The sequence below is a fragment of the Marmota monax genome, unplaced genomic scaffold, assembly GCF_021218885.2.
Source record: "Marmota monax isolate L192 unplaced genomic scaffold, Marmota_monax_Labrador192_F-V1.1 WCK01_AAM20220418_F8-fsc00190, whole genome shotgun sequence".
Taxonomy (NCBI): Eukaryota; Metazoa; Chordata; class Mammalia; order Rodentia; family Sciuridae; genus Marmota; species Marmota monax.
In genome coordinates, this window is record NW_026693010.1 from 1678719 (window position 1) to 1701420 (window position 22702).

Sequence of the window (22702 nt, forward strand, 5' to 3'; positions counted from 1 at the left end):
TGAGTTGCTGGGATTATAGGTGTGTGCCACCATGCCTAGTATGAATTTCTTTCTTTGTTTCTGTCTGTCTGTCTGTCTAACAATCATCTTTTTGTTACTTTGCAGTACTGGGGATTGAACCCAAGGATGCTTTACTACTGAGTTATTTCCCAAGCCCTTTTTATTTTTTATTACACTAAATTGCTCAGGTAGGCCTTAAATTTGTGATCCTCCTGCCTCAGACTCCCAAATTGCTGGGATTATAGGCATGTGCAACCACATGTGGGCCTGGCATGATTTTTTTTTTTTGTACCAGGCATTGAACCCAGGGGTGCTTAGCCACTGGCCTTTTTTATATTGTATTTAGAGACAGAGTCTCACTGAGTTGCTTAGGGTCTTGCTTAGTTGCTGAAGCTGGTTTTGAATACTTGATCCTCCTGCCTTAGCCTCTCGAGCTGCTGGGATTACAGGTGTGTGCCACCATGCCTAGCATGAATTCTTAATATACGTACTACATATATACTTTTCAGTTTTGCTTTTATCAAGTTATGCATTCTTTGGTTTTCTCTTTGTTTTAGAATGGCATTAGATTTTGGGGAAATTTTTAAGATCGAGTTTCTGTATGCCTTTTACCCAGCTTCCCCAGTGCTGACACCTTGCATCGATGGGTGCATTTGTGGCAATAGTGGAATAAACATGAGGATGTTATTAACTAAATCTACTTTATTTGTGGTCACTAGGTCTTTCCTCACGTCCTCGCTCTGTCTTGGGATTCCATCCAGGACACATATCCACTTGGTCATCTTAACTCTAGATCCTTAGACTTAGACCTCCCTTGTTTTTGATGACTGTCTTAGTTTGTTAGGGCTTGTATGATAAAGTACCCAAGACTGAGTGGCTTATGAACAACAGAAATGTGTCTCTTACAGTTCTGTATGCTGGGAGTCCATGAGATCAGGTGCCCAGCATGGTTTTGGCAAGAGCCTTCTTCCAGGTTGTGGGTAACCACTGCCTCCTTGTGTCCTTATAGGGTGGAAAGAAGGTGAGAGAGCTCTCTGGTCCCTTTTATAAGGGTACTAATTCTATCATGAAGATTCTTCTCGTCATCCATTCACCTCCCAAAGGCCCTAGCTCCTAACACTGTCACATTGGGAGTTAAAAATGTCAACATGAATTTGAGGGTGTGTTAACTTTCTGTTACTGTAACAAATACCCATGATAATCAACTTATAGATAGAAATGGTTTATTTTAGCTCACAGCTTTGGAGGTTTTAGACCATGGTCTGTTGATTTTTAGGCCTTTGACAAGGCAGCATGTGTGTTGTAGAGCAAAGCCATTAACCTTTTGGCCAGGACTGGGGCGGTGGTAGAAAAGAGAGGGGAAGAGACTAGGATCCCAAAGTCTTTTCAAGGACATGCCCCCCCCCCCCCCCACACACACACACTGTCTTTCTTTCCCCTCCCCCCTCTATTGCCCAGGCTGGCCTTAAACTCCTGTGCTCAAGTAATCTTCCCACCTCAGCCTCCTGATTAGCTGGGATTACATGTGTGTGCCCCTGTGCCCAGATTAGGCCTCATCTCTTAAGGTTTCTATCACCTCCCAGTAGTGGCAAGTCTTTCACACATGAACCTTTGGGGGACATTTAAGTTCCAAACTATAGTAGGGGATCACACATTCAGTCTGGTGTGGTGACGTTGACAGTTTTGAGGAGTGCTGGTCAGGCATTTGGTACAATGTCTTTCAGGTTTGGTTTGCCTTTTTCTCATCACTAGACCAGTGTTAGAGTCTATCAGAATTCCTTGGTGAAATGAGTGATTCTGGGCTGGGGCAGGGGAGATACAAGATGATACAAGATGAGCCTGAACCTTGTAGCACCAGGAAGTAAGTAGCACTCAAGACCCACAAGGGATAGGCGTGAGTCAAAGGACACAGACTGGGGTACCCCATACCTAAGAGGCCGAGCACTTACCTAGCATGCAGAAGGCCCTGGGATCATTCCTGCAGCAACAACAACAACAACAAAAGAAAAAAGAAAAGAAAAGAAAAAAAAAGATACTGGAGCCAGTTTGAGAGCTCCCAGTGGCTAGAGCCAGAACAGTTTGAGCAATGCACTAAGTAATGTGGTTTCTTTTTTTCTTTTTTTTTTTTTTTTGGTACTGGGGATTAAACCCAGGGATACCTTAACCACTGAGTGGCCTCCCTAGCCTTTTTTATTTTTTATTTTGAGATAGGGTCTCACTAAGTTGCTTAGGACCTTGCTAAATTGCCCAGGCTGGCCTTGAATTTGCAGTTCTCAAATTACTGGGATTACCACTTTGTGTAACTGTGCCTGACTTAAATAATGTACTTTTAATAATTGGCAGATGGGTAAAACCTAAACTAAAATAATATCCTTAAGTCCATACTGATATAAATGATGAAATACATCACCAGGGCAGAGGCAGTAGAGAGACAGATCTGTCCTAGACACTTCTCATGAATTGCAGCTGCTCCACTCTCCTGTAGCAATAGAGCCCAGTTGAACTTCATTCCTGCCCTTGCTTCTTGACTGTGCTCAGTAAGGTGTGGGTATGGCAGTCCTACAGGGGCAGGCTGCATGCACCACTTGAGCCAGTTGCCAAGGCGAGAACAGCACATGAGCCTTGTTTGGGGCAATTTGCCTTCTATTTCCCAGAAGTGGTTGCTCACTAGAAGTGAGTGTTGATTTTTGCATGCTTGCCACTGTTTCTAAATATCACATGTATCTTACTTCCTGGGTCTTTCTCATTAGTGACCTCTCATGATGACCCTTGGAATCTGCCTCTTTCTGTGCTCCTCCTCTCCACACCTGATTTCTGTGGACTTCTCCACAGCCTCCCACAGATCAGCTTGTTGTTTGGTTGGCTCAGTCTTAATGTTTCTAAGTCAATGGTGATTCCTTTTCCTCTTCACCTTTCTGCCTTCTTTGGAGCTCCTTCTTTTGTAGAGTTGGCACTCATTCAGCCCCAGGTACAGCCTTGGATCCTTCCTCCCCTGCTGAGGATCTTTTGTGTGGGATGCCTGTGTCCTCTGTTCCCTCTCTTGATTCATCCCTTTGTTCTGCTTGAGCACACTTCAGTAGCCTGAGAAGGGTGCTCTGGAGGTAAAAGTTTTTGAGCTTTGGTCTGTCTGAAAATGTTCTTTTACAGTTATAGTTGATTGAAAGTGTGGTCCTAGGATTTTAATTTAGAAACAGTTTCCCTTCAGAAATTTGGAGGCATTTGTTTAATTGCCTTTGGCATCCAGTGTTGCTCTCAAAAAGTGTGAACCCAGCCAGGTGCAGGGGGTGGCACATGCCTGTGATCCCAGCAACTTGGGAGGCTGAGGATTGAATGTTCAAGGCCAGACTCAGCAACTTAGCAAGGCCCTCAGCAACTTAGTATAACCCTGTCTCAAAATGTAGCTGGGATGTAGCTCAGTGGTTAAATGCCCCTGGGTTCAATGTTCAATTCCCAATTCTCCCCCCCCCCAAAAAAAAAAAAAAAGTGTGAACCCTTTTTTTGTTTTTTGTTTTGAATTTTTTGGGAGATTTGTTGTTCTTTTTTTTTTTTTTTTGGTGCTGGGGTTTGAACCCAAGGCTTTGTACATGCAAGATAAGCACTCTACCAACGGGCTGTATCCCCAGCCCTTTTTGGGGATTGAATCCAGGGTTTCAGACATGCTAGACAAATTCTCTATCATTGAGCTACATTCCCCAGCTCTTTATTTTTTGTTTTGAAATAGGGTCTTGCTAAGTTGCCCAGGCTGGCCTTGAACTTCACTCCTCCTACCTTAGCTTCCTCAGTCACTGGGGTCCCAGGCATGTGCCACTTTGCCTGACATTTGTCAGTTTAATTAAGCATAGCTTGATGCTGGATAGGGGTTCACCCCAAACTTGTCAATTCTCATTGTTCCTTTTGGGAAGAAAGGCAGCTGTCAGTCAAGGCTTTCTCTTCTAGTCACCAGAAGAAGGAGTAAAAAAAAAAAAAAATTGCTTGTCTTAAGTCAGAAGTACAGTTTTAGTACATGTAAGAACTATTTTCTGTTTTGTATATTATCTCTGCTTGGATTACTTCAAAGTAGAAGTAAATCAACTGAATGTGCAAATTAATATTTATGTCTGTTGCTTTTTGTTGAAATAGAATTGTGGCGCATTAGTTGTGAGTCTGGATATTGGATATCATTCCTTTTTGTTTGCTCTAAAGGTACACATCACACTGTCAAGTAACATATTGAATTCCTAATGCAAAGATGGTACAATCAATTCGTTACCTTGTCTGCCTGAACTGTTAGATCTTATCATAAGTGCAGGCACCGGTTTATTGTTTTTTGTTTTTTGGTACCAGGGACAGAACCCAAGGGTGGTTTACCAATGAGACACATCCCCAGCCCTTTTTAATTTTTATTTTGAGACAGGGTCTCATTAGGTTGCTTATAGCTTCACTAAGATGCTGAAGCTGGCTTTGAAGCTGCAATCCTCCTGCCTCAGCCTGCTGAGCCCCAGGGATTACAGGCATGTGCCACCATGTCTGGCGCAGACATGGGTTTTAATTATTATTTTTTATGAAGGTTTTCTAAAAATTTGTTTCCTATGATTTCAAAGGACAAGTGAGCCCTTTGAAAGAAGAACAATGGACTTTCCCATTGGATTAGTGTTTAAAGACTGTTTATTTTTATTTTTCAAGTGGTATTTAGAAGAGTCAAATTGTTTTATTTCTAGGTTTTAGACTGCTACAGGAGGGATTTAATTAGAGGGCTGAATGTGGAGCCAGGCAAGATAGGTTTTTGTCATTCCCAGTCCACATCCTTGTAGTGTGGGTGGGTGAGGTGAGTCCATGGACAGGAAAACCATGTACATTAAAATAAACCTTCCAGGCATGTGGTGCAGGCCTGTGGTCCTAGCTGCTTAGGAAGCTGAGGCTTGAGGATCACTTGAGCCCAGGAGTTCGAGGCCACTCTGGGAAATTCAGTGAGACCCTGTCTCAAAACAAAACAAAAACAAGGGCTGGGCTTGTGGCTTAGTGATAGAGCGCTTGCCTAGCATGTGCAAGGCACCAGGTTCGATCCTCAGCACCACATATCAATAAATAAAGTAAAGGCATTGTGTCCAACTAAAAAAATATTAAAAAACAAAAACAGGCCTGATGTGTTTCAGTGGTAGATTGCTTGCCTGTGCAAGGGGCCCTGGCTTCAGTCTCAGTTCTGCAAAAATCAGTCGCAGTAAACATTGCAGAGATTGAGTCACTGTTCAAATAATGAAGACAAATGAGTTCTAAAATGAGATAAAAGGGGCTGGGGATGTGGCTCAAGCAGTAACGCGCTCGCCTGGCATGCGTGAGGCGCTGGGTTCGATCCTCACCACCTTATACAAATAAAATAAAAATGTTGTGTCCACCGAAAACTGAAAAATAAATATTGAAAAAATTCTCTCTCTTAAAAAAAAAATAAAATGAGATAAAAGTAATAATTGTTTCAGGTTTATTTTCACCTTCATTATTTTAAGTATGATCTACCGACACCGTATGCAATTCCTTGACCTCATGGAGCCAGGGCTTTAATTCTTCCCAGACCTTAGCCTGTTGAACAATGGCTTTTAGAGGTTTGACTCATATAGTTTCTCAGATTCTACACTGGACATTTTGCATTAAATTCTTTTGCTCTCACAGAGCAAATAATTGACTTTAAGGAGTTTGTTTATCTTTGGGAATAAAAACACAATAAAAAAAATTCACCATGGTGGGCTAGGGTTGTGGCTCAGTGGTAGAGTGCTTGCCTAGAACAGGTGAGGCCCTGGGTCCGATCCCTAGCACCACATAAAAATAAATCAGAGGGAGGGCTGGGGTTATGGCTCAGAGGTAGAGTGCTCGCCTAGTATGTGCAAGACACTGGGTTTGATCCTCAGCATCACATAAAAATAAATAAAATAAAGGTATTATGTCCAACTACAGCTAAAAAAATATTTAAAAAATAAATCAGAGGGATACAGATATTGTGCCCAACTACAACTAAAAAATAAATATTAAAAAAAATTCACCATGGTTAATTAATAACTCGGGACTAGATATTTTGTACTTTACCTGGAGAAGAGGGCATGGGAATATTTTAAGCCTATAGTGTATTGCAGACCAGGGGGAGCATCAATGCCACTTAATATCCAGGAGGTGAAAGCTCTGCAGTCATGTGGGAGGTGGACACATAGCCTCTGAAGCAGCTTCCCTCGTTCACTAAACATATCTTTATGGCATGGCTCTGGTTGCTTCTTTGTCTTACCGAATCGTCTGGAGGCATACACAACATCAGAAGTTGAAAACAGGTACAGGATTGTGTGGTTTGTAGACCAGGAAAGCAGGCAGGCTATGTGAGTGTGACGAAGGCTTCTGGGGAGCTTTCAGAGGTCAGCCAGCTGTGCCTCAGCCTTGAGTCACAGTCTGTGCAGTTTTGGACTCTTCACTGTGATGGGCTGCAAAATAGTGTTCTCTCAGAAAAGGGTTTCGTTTCTATATTAAATTTGAGTAGACTCTCATCAGTCTTTCAGTTTTTTGCTGTTGCTTTTATTCATAGAATGTGCTTTACTTTTTTTTTTTTTTTTTTGTATCAAGGATTGAACCCAGGAGCATTTAAGCACTGAGCTATATCCCCAGCCCTTTTTTACATTTTATTTAGAGACAGGGTCTCGATAAGTTGCAGCTGCTGGGATTATAGCATGTGCCACCATGCCTGGCATATGTGATGTACTTTGGCCTATATGCATATAGACCTTTGCCTGTATTTTCTTCTAGTTTCTTGTGTGTTTTTAGAAAAAGCACATTTAGGGCTGGGAGTACAGCTCAGTGGTAGAGTGCTTGCCTAGCATGTGTAAGGCCCTGGGTCAGTCTGTACTGCAAACAAACTCCCACATTTAATTTTTTTAATCAAAAATTTGGAGTTTGATTTATTGTACAGGGAGGGTAAATATTTTTTCTCTTTTTTTATTAAAAAATTTTTTGTGTGTGATTGTAGATGGACACACAATACCTTTATTTTTATGTGGTGCTGAGGATTGAACCCAGTGCCCCATGCATGCTAGACAAGCACTTTGCCACAGAGCTATAGCTTCAGCCCTTTTTTCTTTCTTTCTTTTTATATAGTTTTTAGTTGTTGATGGATGGATCTATCTATCTGTCGCTGAGAATTGAACCCAGTGCCTCACACAAGCTAGGCAAGCACTCTACCACTGAGCCACAACCCCAACCCTCTTTCTTTATTCTTGGGATGGGGTCTTGCTATATTGTTTTGCTGGCCTCATACTGGTGAGCTGAAGCAGTCTTCCCTTCGCAGCCTCTCATGGCTGGGACTACAGCTACATGCCCAGCTCCCTTAATTTTATTCTAATAGCTAATTGCCTTAGTATTATTTATCATTGTTATGGGTTGGATATGGACGTCTCTCACAATCTCTTGTGTTGAAGACTTAGTCCCTAGTATGGTAGTGTCCAGAGTAGGACTTTTAGGAAATAATTGGATCGTAAGGGCTTTGATTTCTTCAGTGAATTAATTCATTTAATGGGTGGTTAAATGTTGTTGTTGTTGTTATTTTGCAGTACTGGGCATTGTGCCCAGGGGTATTTATACCACTGAACTATACCTCCAACCCTTTTCTAATATATTAGTTTTGAGACAGGGTCTTGCTAAGTTGCCTATGTTTTTTTTTTTTTTTTTTTTTTTTTTAAGATAGAGTGAGAGAGGGAGGGAGGGAGAGAGAGAGAGAGAATTTTTAATATTTATTTTTTAGTTTTCGGCGGACACAACATCTTTGTTTGTATGTGGTGCTGAGGATCAAACCCGGGCGGCACGCATGCCATGCGAGCGCGCTACCGCTTGAGCCACATCCCCAGCCCCTAAGTTGCCTATGTTTGCCTAGAATTTGTAATCAGCGTCCTGAGTTGCTGGGATTACAGGGGTGCACTATAGTCCCCAGCTGGATTAATAATTTGAATGGATAACTGGGAGGAGGTGAAAACTGGGCAGGTGGGACATGGTTGGAGGAAGTAGGTCACTGGGGGCATACCTTTGGGGACTATATCTTGTTCGTGTTCCCTTCTTCAGTGTCTGTCTAGCTTTCTGTCTCTGCTTTGTGGCTGCCATGAACTGAGCAGCTTTCTTCTGCCGTGCCCTTCTGTCTGGATGTTTCTGCCTTGGAGCCAGCTGACCATGGACTAAAACTTCTGAAACCCTGAGCCAAAATAAATCTTTTCTAAGTTGTTTTTCTTAGATACTTGTCATAGTCACAAAAAGCTGATTAACAATCATGTGACCTACCTTTGGTTATAATGGCTCTGAAACAAGAGATATCAAGCAGTATAAATGTATATGCCACTGTCTTCCTCCCATAAACATAGCATGAATGTACGTTCACATCATGGTGACTTGGATGAAAGATACGGAAATGGTTCTGACCTGAGGGTGGTAAGAGGTGTGAGCTTGGGAGATGGAAGACTTGGTAATATCTGTTTCTGCAATGTAATACTTGAAATGTTATATGGATGAGGCAGAAAATGTTTTGTGTTTATTTTAGAGGGAAGAAGTTGGCTCAATGGACAGGAGTTACAAGGAGGGATATTTTAATTCAGGAAAAGGAATAACTTTATAACTAAATGTTGGATCAGTTCAACAAGCTCAGTTGTAGCAAGTATGTCTACAGAAATCCTTCTGTTTTTCACCAGGGATGTGCTGCCAAGGATAGAGAAAGGTGGAGAAGGCGGACTTGATTTTTATTTTTCTTCTCCATGGACGTAAATCCTGGAGATCCCTTCCTTTCAATATAGGAACCTTAGAAATGTCAGATAAGCATTTTATTAATCTAGTGCAGTGTGATTTCATTGAAAACTGATCCTAACTGGGTGCTATGGCACTTGCTTGTGATCCCAGTGATTTGGAAGGCTGAGGCAGGAGGACCACAAGTTCAAGGCCAGCCTGGGCAATTTAGTAAAATTTTAAAAAGGGCCAGAGATGTAGCTCAGTGGTAGGGTGCCCCTGGGTTTGATCCCCAGCACCCAAACCAAACCAAACCAAACCAAAACAAACAAAAAGCCCAACAATTCTAAACTGTCTCCTACAGTCATTTAGCACAGGCATGCCATGTGGCAGGCTGGTAATGTACATTGCACAGGACAGACGGGCCCCTGTTCCTGGGAGCTGTAGCACTGCCCAGCAGTGTGCTGTAGTCCAGCCTGGTACTTGGCTACAGTGAAGTAGGAAAACCATATGCTGAGTAGCTGTACACTAAAAATAATAACAGATGATGCGCTGCTAGGGAGAAGGCTTGCCCTTGTTCCTTCATTGTTCTGTGGGCTCTTGTTAATGAGGAGGAGATAGATTTCTGAATAGTCCTGCAGGTAGCCTCCCAGTGTCAAAAGGAGTTGTCTTATTAATTTAAAAAAATCATTTTTCCAGTGTGAAATAAATTGGTGATGTAGAGGCTCACATGGTCCTGTTCTCAAACACCTTCAGCTTGCACTCCAAACTTGTGCATGTGTGGTCTGCACCCACTACTTCCCCTTCTTTCCTTCATTCAACTTACGTCTGTCCATTTTCCTGAAGATGCCTGGACCAGGAGCTGTCCTAGGTGCTATGCATTCTGTAGGGTATAAGGTTCACACCCAGCAAGCATTGTTCCCTGAGCCAAACCCCAGCATCCTCCCCTCATTTGTAACAGTGTCTGTTCTGGGGCTGTAAGATAGTTTGTGAAGACACTGACATCTCAGAGAGTGGCAGGTGGCACAAAGGACCTGTTTTGGATGGATAACCTGACCTCTGTGCCCCTTGCTACTGTGCAGAAATGGTCTTAATGTGACCCAGTTTTTAAGCTTTATTATGAGATTGAAGACAGAACTAGAGAGGACTGTAAAAGGCACTGTTGCTTAGTGCCAGTAGTTACCAGCACTTGGCTGATTCCATTTCAGTGCCCCTTCCTTCCTTCTTTCTTTCTCACAGTGGTGGTGTCATGGCAGCCCCAACATGGAGTCACTTTTGCCCCTGGACTCTGTCCTCCTTGGTCATGGCCACATGGACTGTTCTGCTGCATCACTGGGTCTTATGCCTCATGGTCTAGTCCTCTCCAGCCCCTCTAACTCCCCCTTGTGCCTCTACTGGGTTTTCTTCTTGGACTGCATTTCATTGAGAAAATAAAGCTTGCAAATATTCAGATAAAACGTTCACTGAAATTGTATGTTTTGGAAATGACCTTTGGATGTTTTGCTGCTTTTAATCTTTGGTGTTAAATTTAGTTACTGTTACTTATCCATAAAAAAGAATTCAGGCATTAAACCAGAAAAGTAATTTAATGGGCCTGCAAAGGCAAAACAGAAATAATATAGAGCATAGTATTCACAGGTATTATTTACCTGTGAAATGTAATTTAAAAGTTTTCACAAATGTTTCTGTTTAATGCTATCACAGGAGGGAAGCCTATAACAAGGTATTTGATTCTCCTGTTTTCCTCTAGAATGTATGACAACATGTCCACAATGGTGTACATAAAGGAAGACAAGTTGGAGAAGCTTACACAGGATGAGATCATCTCCAAGACCAAGCAAGTAATTCAGGGCCTGGAGGCTTTGAAGAATGAGCACAACTCCATTTTGCAGAGTTTGCTGGAGACACTGAAGTGTCTGAAGAAAGATGATGAGAGCAACCTGGTGGAGGAGAAATCCAACATGATACGGAAATCACTGGAGATGCTAGAGCTCGGCCTGAGTGAGGCGCAGGTAAGTGGAAGAGCCATTTGTCGTGAAAGTGGACTTGATGGTTTGGAAGAGTGGAGTCTTGAAATAGGCAGTTTAACTCAAGTAGAGAGAAGATGCCTGTAGAATATTAGAGATCTGCTTGTGTCGACGTGTGTCTATCATATAAATGAAAACTCACTTTAGCATACTTGAATTTTACATGGCGGTATCCCTGTGTATCATTTAGGGTTTGATTTGGTATCCTGTGTCAAACAACAAAAACAATAGCTTAAGCAACAGAGACATGGATGAAATGAGCACCAGGTAGGCTGTCCTAGGTTGTCTTTGCTGCTGCCCTGTCATCAGGGATGCTCAGGCTGCTGCCACCTGCTGCACTGCAAGCTGGCAGCCATCTCAGGGACTAGGTGGAACTCCAGTGGCAGCCACATGATCTTGTTCAAAGACAGCAGAAGTGAGAGGAGGGACGTGCTACCTCCTTCAAGGCTGCCCCTTAAAGCATGTGCAGCACTGCTCACGGTGCATTGGCCAGATCCTCTCTCTGTGGCTGCCCTGGCTGTGAGGGACTGGGAAATGTTGTCTTGCTCACAGTTCCAGGTGCATGAGCCCAAGAAGCTGGGGGAGAGTGGATGCTGGTCAACAGCCAGTAGGCTCTGCAGTAGCCAGGCCAGATTGCTTTATGTATCTGATTAAAGGTCTGTTTCTGTCATGTGCCACACAGACATGAAAACACTGGAAATGTCTTGGTCGCTTCCCTACCCCTGACAGCTTCTGGCTTAGTCAGCAGATCTGAGGTTAAAGTCAGTTCACTGAAACTTGGCGCTCTCTCAGCTTTTTGTGTGTATAATGAAGGAATGGTGCAGAAGAGTAGCTGCTGAGCCACCGGTTCTTCAGTGACCATCTAGGCCCCAATTTTAGAGTTCTTCATTCCTACCCTGTTACAAATGCTGGTTGTAGATCATAAACTTTGGATTTTGTGACCCTGTTATTTCCCAAGTTCTTTGTTGAAAGATAGTGTGAACATGAGCTTCCTTTTTTCAGTTTGGCAGATGGTAGGTTTAAAAAAATAGGCAGGAAGAGGCTGGCACAGTGGCTCACACCTGTAATCCCAGCAACTCAGAAGGCTGAGGGGGAGAGATCACAATTTTGAGGCCAGACTCAGCAACTTAATGAGATCCTGTCTCAAAAAATAAAAAGGGCTGGGGATGTGGCTCAGTGATAGAGTGCCACTGGGTTCAGTCTTCAGTACTGGGATGGCTGGAAGGGGAGGAACTAAAAGCCCACCTCTTGGAGTTTTGAGTGGATGAATGAATTTACTGGGAATTGAATTCAGGGTACTTTACTACTAAGCTGCATCCCCAGTCCTTTTTACTTATTTTTAAATTTTGGGATAGGGTCTCACCAATTGCTGAGGCTGACTTCAAACTTGGGATACTCCCCCCTCAGCTTCCCCCTTTGAGTTTCAAGTTGTAGACCTAGAAGTAATGTAGTTTCTGTGCTGGCACAGGAGAGGGGCACGATCTGCAGAGGGACTAGGCTGAGGCCAGTTGACTCCCTGCTTTTTTTTTTTTTCCCTTTCTTTTCCCTTGGTACTGGGGATTGAACCCAGGGGTGCTCTACCCCTGAGCTATATTCCCAGCCCTTTTAGTTTTTGAGACAGGGTCTTGCTGAGTTGCCCAGGCTGGCCTTGAACTTGCAATCCTCCTGTCTCAGCCTCCCAAGTGACTGGGATCATGGGTGTGCACTGCTGTGCCTGGCTCCTCACCCCTTTTTTGCCTTTATGTTCCTTGCAGCTTGCTTAGAACAGCTTTAGGTAGGTCTGCCCCCAGGTGCCAGTGAGTACACAGCTGGCAGAGATCTGGAGCAGCCAGCAGATTGTGCAGCAAACATAAGCTAGTGAACATGCTGGTGCCTTCTGATGCTCTGTGGTGGCTAGAAACTCCTCCCATATGTGGAAGGAGGTCTAATGCCCCCCTTCCTGATTCTACCACCAGCCCCTCACTTACCTGTGCTTGGGACACCCGCTTTCATGTGGAAAGTGCCCATGTGGAGGTAGATTGCAGCTGTGTCAAGAGAGTAAATGTGTGCCTATTGATAATCACCTTGAGGTGCTCTCATGTAAAAAGAATTGGTGTATTTTGTAAATGTGAGCACGTGATAACTTTCCATAGACCCATAGATAACTTTCCATAGAGTGTTGTCTGTGGCTGAATTGCATGTGAATTGAAGGAAATACCTGCAGGTGTCAGTTAGAGCTGCTCTCAGGTGCTCAAGTGGATAGGAGGGGCTCTTGTTGGCTATTGTCCAATAGTATTTCTTCTGTCCAGGTTATGATGGCCTTGTCAAATCACCTAAATGCTGTTGAGTCAGAGAAACAGAAACTACGCGCGCAGGTTCGTCGCCTGTGCCAGGAGAATCAGTGGCTGCGGGATGAGCTGGCCAACACACAACAGAAGTTACAGAAGAGTGAGCAGTCCGTGGCTCAGCTGGAGGAAGAAAAGAAACACCTGGAATTTATGAACCAGCTCAAAAAGTATGACGATGACATTTCCCCCTCGGTGAGTGAGTGGCTCTGTCCTGAGATGGTGCTGATATGCACTACAGCTGGGGGCTGTGAATGGAGGCTCAGCAAGGGGTAGACGTCCTATCGTGTCTTTCTTGTGTTTTAGAGCAGTGATCAGAAGGTGTAAAGGACGTTTTGTAAATACCAGGCCTCGCATCACCAAGTTCTGCTCCACTGCTCCTGACATTCCCTGCCCTCATGGGCTGGCTTCCATACCCATTGGCTGCTGGGTCAGCAGGGCCAGTACCACCATCTGAAGTCCAACTCTGGGCTTGTCCTTGACCTTGTCTTTGACCTCATCCTCGATGCCCGCCTAGGACACTGCCAGGTCTTCCTGCTGCCTCTCTCGTGCCTCCTAGGCCTCCCTAGCCAGGTCACCTTTCCCTTCCTGGAATGTCAGGGTGCCTCAGGGGTCTTGTTGTTTCTTTTTATGTTGGCTCTCTCTGAGTATTCATCCGACTCTCAGTTATTTTTCTTCCACCATTTATTTCTGATTCAGTTAGCTTCTTTTTTATTTTGGAGTAATATGTTAGATTGGGAGAAAAGTTGGAAAGACAGTGAAGAGAATTCCCCAATCCCCTTTACTTAGTTCTCTCCAACCTTGACATTTTACATCAGCATATGTTTTTCTTTTTCTTTTTTTTTTTTTTAAATATTTATCTAGTTGTAGACGAATATACAGTAGCTTTATTTATTTTTATGTGGTGCTGAGGATCGAATCCAGTGCCTCATACATGTGAGGCAAGCGCTTTATCACTGAGCTCCAGCTCCAGCCCCAGCATTCGTTTTTCAAAACCAAGAAGTTAACATTGATATGCTACTTTTGACTAAACTGTAGACTTTATTGGAATGTTGTCAGTCCTTCCAGTAGTGGACCCTCTCTGTTCCAGGATCCCACCTCTAGGACTTTACAGAGTATTTGGAACTGAATTTTATTTTATGCCTCTCTGGGTGCCAGACATAGTCTCATGCATGATCAGTGTACAGTGAATTCCACATTGGTGTCCCTAGTTGGAACCCTTGTCCTAAGACCCCTGGAGCATCCTTGTGTGGAACACCAGCAAACCTGCACTTGCCTTCTACTTGGGTCACCATGACAAAATACCACAGGAGGTGGGAATCTGAGATCAGGGTGTCAGCAGTGTTGTTCTGGTCAGGGCTGTCTTCCTGGCTCGCAGTTACCTTCTTGCTTGCTCTTGCATGGTGGGGTGGAAAGAATACATATAAACCAACTCACTGGGTCCTCTTCTCATGAGGACACGCGTTGTATCATGAGCCTCACACTTTGGCTCATCTAGCTCTAGTCCCCAGGGAAAATAGTTGAGGTGATATCATTCTGATTTGTTAGACTTACTCTGTCCCCCTTAGGTCTCCTAGGTCAAGTGGGGAATCAGATGTTTTGATTTAGACTGCTATGGGAATAAGAGTTTATGGTGTCAGCCAGTGATTTACCTGCAACACTGAAGAGTGTTGAGAAAGGGGGCTTCTCAAAGACTTTAAGCTCTTTATTTTGAAAACAATTCAGACTTGGAGAAGACATGTTTAGAGCTGACTCTCATGAGCTATTGTTCCTTCTGAACCTTTGGAGTAGGAGGCAGGCACATCATGCGCTTCCCCCTGCTGCTTCTGGGTGCAGTTCCCTAGTGAGGCTGTTCTCCCGTAGAAGCCCGGGGCCAGGGCTGGTTCAGGCACTCTAACACGACTGGGCACTTTTTCTCCTCTGCAGCCTGGATTCCTCTCTGCTAATTGTCTCAGCAGTGTCCTTCCCGTCGTATTGTCACTGCATCCTGGATCCAGTTTGGGACTATGTGTTGCACACTGTTGTCCCCACTTTTTAGCCCTCTTTCATTTGCAGCAGCCCTCAGTCATTTTTTTTGTCTCTAGTGACCTTGGTGTCTTAGTGCGGCCCAGCCACTTTAGCCAGTTTGGGTCTGTGTCATGTTTGGATTCTATACTCCTAGAGGTACACTCTAAAAGACGTGAATTTACCAGGTTTCACCTCCCAGCAGCAGTGTCTGCTGCCCCATGACTGCTAACACCTTACCTGGGCCAGCCGCTGTCTGTTCCCTCATCCAGGATGCACTACCAGCGGTCTGTGGGGAGGTGGAATCATAGAGCAGAGACCGATAGCTCCCACCTGCTCTCTGGGCTCTTGCAGTGGAGCAGTGGTGGGTAAAAACAGAGAGTTCAAGCTGTGGCAATCAGAGGTGCTCCGTAGTAGTCTGTTTGCAAATAAGATTTTATTTCAAGTAAGCCTTGCTCTGCTTTGCTGGAGCCTTCTTAGAGCATAGGTGAAGAATTGGAGGCAGAGAAGTGTAGCTGTCTGTCTTATCAAACCCTAGCCTGTATTTAAGTGTTCTGGTGTCTACTCTTGCAAGCACTTCATTATTCTGTTGAACTGATAGGTGAGCCACATGGCTGGTGACTCTATGAGAGCTTAAACACTGCCAATCTTTCCTAAGATTTTTAGTTAAATGAATTTTATGTTATAGATTTTCAGGCAGGATGTGTACTGCTGTAGAATAAGAGATGCTTTGGGTCTCTTTTGTAGGAGGACAAGGACACTGATTCTGCCAAAGAGCCCCTGGATGATCTCTTCCCAAATGACGAGGACGAGCCAGGCCAAGGAAGTGAGTGGCGAGTAGTGTGGTTCATCATGCAGTCTACTGGAGTCCACTTTCTCTCTGAGGATGTTCCTGACAGTCAGTGGGAACTGTAGCATAAAAGCCTCAGCACACACGATTGTCTTTGTCCCCTAAAGGTGTTTGGGGCTATGGTGGTGCGTAGGCTGGACCCTAAGAACCAAATGTACACTCATGGCGCAGGTGTGGCCTGCGGGTCCTTGCAGGTAGAAGAGGTTGGAGTTACTTCTTCCTATCACTTTTACAGCCAGGAAGTCTGATGCAATTAGCAGCAGACAGGGCACCGTCTCTGTCAGGCTGAGGTTTTTTTCCCATCTTGCCCAGGGGATATTTGTAGGTTGAATTGGCATAGAGCTAACTTGAATCAGAGGTAGTGGAAAAATGTCAAACTAACTGCCTTCTGTGTAGCTGTCCTGCCAGCCCTCTGAACTGTGCTTTCTCTGTGCAGTCCAGCAGCAGCATAGCAGTGCTGCCGCTGCTGCCCAGCAGGGAGGCTACGAGATCCCGGCGCGGCTACGCACACTCCACAACCTGGTGATCCAGTATGCCTCTCAGGGGCGCTACGAGGTGGCTGTGCCGCTCTGCAAACAGGCCCTGGAGGATCTGGAGAAGACTTCAGGCCATGACCACCCTGATGTGGCCACCATGCTCAACATCCTGGCCCTGGTGTACAGGCTAGTCCTTAGGTTTCTATGCTGAATTGTACCTGGAGATGACTTTTTTTGGTACTGGGGATTGAACCCAGAGGCATTTAACCACTGAGTCACATCCCTAGCCCTTTCTATTTTTCATTTTGAGACAAGGTCTAAGTTGCTTAGGGCCTCACTAAGTTGCTGAGGCTGATCTCAAACTTGTGATCCTCCTGCCTTAGCCTCCCAAGCTGCAGGGATTATAGACATGTGCCTCCCTGCCTATCTGGAGATAACTTTTTAATCAGCTTGCCCCTTAAAATATGTTTTATAAATTTGTGTGAGCTACTTTCCAATCTTATCATCTGCTTCTCTTCAAATAGCCAGGGGTTACATACAAAATATTTAGCGAACTCTGTGGCAAGGGTTTTACCAAGCTGGAGTAGGCATTGCCAGTATCTATCCACCTGGGTCAGCCTTGGTTTTTGTTTTTGTTTTTTTTTTTTTTTTGGTGGTGCTGAGGATGGAACCCAGGGACTGGTGCATGGTGCGTGCTGGGCAAACATTCTACCCCTGTGCCACACCCCAGTTCTTTTTTTTTTTTTTTTAAATATTTCTTTTAATTGTAGATGGACACAATATTTTTATTTGTTCATTTATTTTTTTTGTGGTGTTGAGGATCGAATCCAGGGCCTCACACCTGCAAGGCAAGCGCTCTACCACTGAGCTACAGCCCCAGCCCAATCCCAGCCCTTTTTTAATTTTTATTTTGAGACAGGTCTCACCAAACTTCCCAGCTTGGCCTTGAATATATGATCCCCCTGTTTTTTGCCTCCCTGAGTAGCTGGGCTTGCATTGGGATGCCCCTGTGCTTTTAGAGTGAATTCCTTAGATGGGCCAGCGTGTACATCATACTGCTGAACTACTTTTCAGTGGACAGTGCTGTTTGTCCTCCTGCTGCAGTATCTCCTATCTGGGTGGTGTTAGCTGACTATCTTTTTGTTTTAATTGGTATTTCTTTGAGTCATGCGTATTCTCCTGTGAATTTCTGTGTGACTTGCCCATTTCTTCTCTTAGGATTTTAATGCTTATAGTTCTGCCTTTGTTTTCATTTTGCATCTGAATTTCTGGTGGGCTCTTCAAGTCCCACTGTGCTGGGCCCTGCTCCTAAAGCTCCTGGCCAGGTGTGTCTGGGTGGGTCTGGCCTTTGGACAAGCAAGCTCCAGCTGTGTTGATGCTGCTGGCTGGCCTGGCTTGGATGTTGAAGTCCATTCCTACTCATGCCAAATGTGGGCTCCACCCTTTTTTGACTGCCTCCAGTATTCTGTGTGGGGCTGCTGGCCCACGTAGCACAGTAGTGCAAGGTAGCAGTGTTGTTTCCATGGTCTAGAGGAGAGGCCAAGTTCAGAAACTGGTCAGGTGTGACCCAGAGCTTACCTTGCCCCAGTGCATGAACTTTTCTCTTTTTCTGTCACAACTAGATTGTCACAACAACAACAACAGCAACAACAACAAAACACACACACATACATATATATATATATACACACACACATATACACATATACACATATACATATCCATCTGTATATTTATACACACACACACACACACACACATACATACACATATACATATATATTTTTCTATATATTGAATTACATATTTGGAGCTTAACTTTAATTTCTATAGTTCCAAAATTACATTTAAAAGGAGTTAGGAGACTGGCTGTAGCTCAGTGTTAGAACATGTACATGTGTGGCATGCACCAGGCCCTGGGTCTAGTGCCAGCACCATTAGGTAGGTAGGTAGGTGCGTGGATGGATAGATAGGTGGGTAAGGATGTTGGTAGGTAGGTGGGTGGGTAGGTAGTTGGGTGGGTTTAGTAACCCACACTGGGACACTTATGATGTGTTTTTGATTCAGGGATCAGAACAAATACAAAGATGCAGCGAATCTGCTGAATGATGCCTTGGCCATCCGTGAGAAGACGCTGGGCAAGGATCACCCTGCGGTTTGTATATCTGGTTCTTTTGATATTTTTACACTTTTTTTTTTTGCCCAGTGTGATTTTTGTCCGGCTCACCCAGTGTCACACTCAACAGCGAGGGCTGAGAGCCGCTTCCCAGGTGCACAGGTAGGGCTCTGCCTGGCAGCAGGCAAGCTCTGGTGCTCACGTACCAGTCACTCCTGATTTGTGGATCACTACCCCTCACCTGGCTCACCAGACATACTCTCTGACCCTAAATCAAATTGCATGTCCTCTTCTAGATTTGTTTCTCAAGAATCTGTGTGTTTTTTGATTAAAATCTGGTCAGATTTGCAGAGATCTCTTTGTGGCTTTTGGAGAAATTAAAAAAAATTAAGGTTAAGTTGATGTTGATTTATTTAATCTTAGAACTGTGTTCTGCTGTGCTGTGTGTTATGAGTGGTGTGAGCAAATCACTGTTCTGTGGTCCTGAAATCACATTCCCATCAGTGATGAGTGCTTTGCTGCGGTATGGAGCATGCCCAGGTCTGCTGGGTGTGTGGCTGTTGCTCCTGACGTCTCTTACCTACGGTCCTTGTGTCCTCCTATGATGGCAGGTGGCTGCGACCCTGAATAACCTCGCTGTCCTGTATGGTAAACGAGGGAAGTACAAAGAGGCCGAGCCATTGTGTAAGAGGGCCCTGGAGATCAGAGAAAAGGTGCGGAACAATGAAGAACTCGTGTTCTCTGAGATTCAGTTTTTTTGTGTTTTGAAAAGATTTTTGTTTTAAATTTTGAGAAATGAGCACTGTGATGGGTCATTGCTGATCATTTACTGAAAATAACTCATTTATAAAGGTTGATAAGCTGGGCATGGTGGTTCAGATATTTACTCTATAGTCCAACACTTGGGAGGCTGGGGCAGGAGGATCCCTTGAACCCAGGATTTCAAGACCTGCCTGGGCAATATAGCGAGTCCCCCTCTGAAAAAAAATAAAAAGATAGCTTCCCAACAGAGCCTAGTTGGCCCAGTCAGAGTGTTAGGCCCATTTAGGGGAGTGTTCAGGATGGCACAGTCCCAAGTGGCCCAGAGACAAGGGGCTCCTGAGCTGCACTGAACAGTGTTTGTGCTTCTCAGTAAGTTCACTCCGTGTTCCTCTTACCGCTTAAAAAGTGGAGTGATTGTGTTAGGACTGAGGACTAACTCGGAGCTCTAGGCCAGGTGCCATGGGTATTTATTAGTGGCTGCTCCAGTTCATGGTGATATTGAACTGTGCTGGGTGTGATGGTGCACACTGTAATCCCAGCAACTCAGGAGGCTGAGGCAGGAGGTTTTCAAGTTTGAGTCCGTCCTGGGCAAGTCCTTAAAAAGGACTGGCAGTGTAGCTCAGTGGTAGCATGCCCCTGGCTTCAGTCTCCACCACGACACACACATAAAAAAAACCCCGAAACCAAAAACAAACAAACAAATAGAAACTAAAACTAGAAACTACTGTGGTGGTCTCTGCAGCACTGTATGAGTGCGTCCAGATGCCGTGGAACCTGGTGCCAGGCCTGTACTGGGTGCCTAAGAGTAATAGCTTAACTTGGCATTTTTTGTGATTGTTTATCAGTCATGCTGAGAGATTAATCACTTAATTTTGAGTCATGGCAAGGACTTTGGGGAGAAAGTGAAAGGGAGCTCATGGCTTGGTTGTGTAGGTAATATTTTGTCGTGCTGTCATCATGTGATACCTTATAAAAGAAAATGGGACAGTTGAGTTGGCTGAGGTCCAGATCAGAGCACACAAAGGTAGCAAGGATCATGAGCTCTATAAGATCATCTGCCAGTTGAGCTGGGTGTGGCGGTGCACACCCATAGTCTCAGCTGCACAGGAGGCTAAGATGGGAGGCTCTGGACAACACAGTGAGACCCTGTCTCAAAGAAGAAATAAAAGATCTTCCAAGTTTATTGAGATATTTACTCTTCAGTTTATTCAGAGCCCCTTGCTTGGTTAGAGTCCCTGCCTCATTGGCCTTGGATGTGGAGTCTCCTCTCCGGGGCTGAAGAGGGCCCTGTAGGATGAGTCATGGGAGCAGGGAGGCTAGAGAAGAGGGCCAAGCAGCTGGGAGAGCATTTGGGCTCAGGTAAAGCAAGCCTTTGTGAAGCCCAGCTCTCTGTTTTCACAGTGTAGTGGGCAGTAATTTGCCTGCGGGAGGCTTGTCACAGGAAGTGAGCACTTAAAAGCAGCCAAGGAAAATCAGCACAGTCCTTCCTGCCCTCTGGTTATTTTTGTTTTGTGGCATGGGAGCCATTTAAGGATTTTTAAGTCTGGATGTGGAACTCAGCCATGTTTATGATGTAGAAGGATCCTTCCTACAGGAGGGTGGTGACACGGCTAATGTTTCCATTTTACCATTCTCTATTCCCAGGTTCTAGGAAAGGATCACCCTGATGTTGCTAAGCAGTTAAATAACCTGGCCTTACTGTGCCAGAACCAGGGCAAATATGAAGAAGTAGAATATTATTACCAGAGAGCCCTGGAGATCTACCAGACAAAATTGGGACCAGACGACCCCAATGTGGCGAAGACGAAAAACAACCTGGTATGTTACAGATGTGGTTGGGCATGTTCTGCACACCTGTAATCCCAGCTGCTTGGAGGCTGAGGCAAGAGGATTGCAAATTCAAGGCCAGCCTGGGGAATTTAGCAAAACCCTGTCTCAAAATAAGAATAAATTAAAATTAAAAAAAAAGAAAAGAAAAGAAAAATGGGCTGGGGTATAGCTCAGTGGTGGAATTCTTGCTTAGCATGCTCAGAGACCTTGGTTCAATCCCAGAACTGAAAATAAAACAATACAAATGTTTTGTTATTTCACCTGTAGATGAAAATGTTTGTTTTATTTACATGTGAAAGACACTAAATATTTTATTTTAAGGCATCCTGCTACCTGAAACAAGGAAAGTTCAAGCAAGCAGAAACATTGTACAAAGAGATTCTCACTCGTGCACATGAGCGGGAGTTTGGTTCTGTGGATGGTAAGAAAGCTTTCATGTATTAAAAAGTGATTTCCAACTATGCAATACCCAGTTCTCACAGTGTTTTCTAGATAGAAGTTGCTTTGAATTTCATGGTTTTCTAAATGAGAAGAGAGCATGGGTCAATCAAGTGTCCATTCACCTGTTTGCTTGTTCAAGTGTCCATTGCTCAGTGAGTGTGGTGAGAGCCCTGCGTGTGCTTTGCTGGGTTTCCTTGGTAGCTCTGAGAAGACCTTCCTTGCTGAGGAACTTAGGGCCCCTACTTCTTAAGTCTTCCCTTGCTGCTGCTCAAGTCTGCTTTCTTTATCCACAGCCTGTACATACTAGCTTAGAGCACCTTGCTGCAGACTCCACTCTGCCTAGGGCACTTCTGTGACCCCAGCAGCCCAGCCTGTTGGCAGTGTAACCTGCCATTTGTCTGTCTCAAAGAGCCAGGCCATATCCCCTTTAGATTCCGTCAAATATTGCAAGTGCTTAAGACACAGTTGTGGATTAAATATTTTACTGAATTTAAACTGCTCAGTTAAATAATTGTGTTAGTTTTCCCTCATTGGGTGTTGGATAGGGCCAGTTGGTGGTATGGCATGCAGGAACCGCAGAATGTGGGTCATTGATGCACATGGAGTGTTTTTTTTTGACTGCTAAGGCACTTTTTATATAAAGGTGTTGCATCCTAGAAAAAGAATTTCAGTATTTTCCTTCTTCATGGCATGGAAACAGGTGGTTCTGCCATTTCCTGGGTCTCTGTGTCACATCTGGAATTGGTCATTCCATGGTGTAACTTGGGCTTCCCTGCTGGGAGCCATTAGCCAAGTAGGTATGACAATTTCCTTGCCAGCGTACCCCATGTTGCTGACATGTTGCAGTGACATTGAATGTAGGTGACCTTGCTCAAGGACCAAGGCAGATTAGGGTGTTCCCGGTTTTAAGATAATCGTGTTTAGGGCGTTCCCAGTTTAGGTTCCAGGTTTAAGGTTTAAGATTATTCCTGTTGGGAATAGGGCGTATCCTGCTGCCTGAGTTCCCCTTGAGTTCTCACGGGATTCAGACAGTATATTTTGGAGATAGAAGCCCAGTGGAGGTGGATTTGGGAAGAGAACGTGGATTTCCCCAGAACGTGATTGTAGACGGCTGGTGTGAGTTCGGGAATAAAGAGTTGCTGTTTGAATCTACAAGCTGTGTG

The 22702-nt window shown here is 44.5% G+C and overlaps 1 protein-coding gene across 26 annotated transcripts in view; it reads left to right on the forward strand.

Moving 5' to 3' along the window:
* The window catches only part of Klc1 (kinesin light chain 1), a 56047-nt gene that overhangs the window by 11950 nt on the left and 21395 nt on the right, over positions 1-22702 (forward strand). For 16 of the 26 annotated variants that reach the window (XM_058582245.1, XM_058582247.1, XM_058582246.1 and 13 more), the window contains exons 2-9: positions 10460-10721; positions 13025-13255; positions 15812-15890; positions 16351-16576; positions 18458-18668; positions 19118-19219; positions 20913-21086; positions 21420-21519. In XM_058582245.1, the coding sequence (XP_058438228.1) occupies positions 10461-10721; positions 13025-13255; positions 15812-15890; positions 16351-16576; positions 18458-18668; positions 19118-19219; positions 20913-21086; positions 21420-21519 (1384 nt within the window). In that variant the 5' untranslated portion in view covers position 10460. The remainder of the gene's footprint in view (positions 1-10459; positions 10722-13024; positions 13256-15811; positions 15891-16350; positions 16577-18457; positions 18669-19117; positions 19220-20912; positions 21087-21419; positions 21520-22702) is intronic. The other 10 variants (XM_046453037.2, XM_046453039.2, XM_046453035.2 and 7 more) reach the window with 1 other exon arrangement.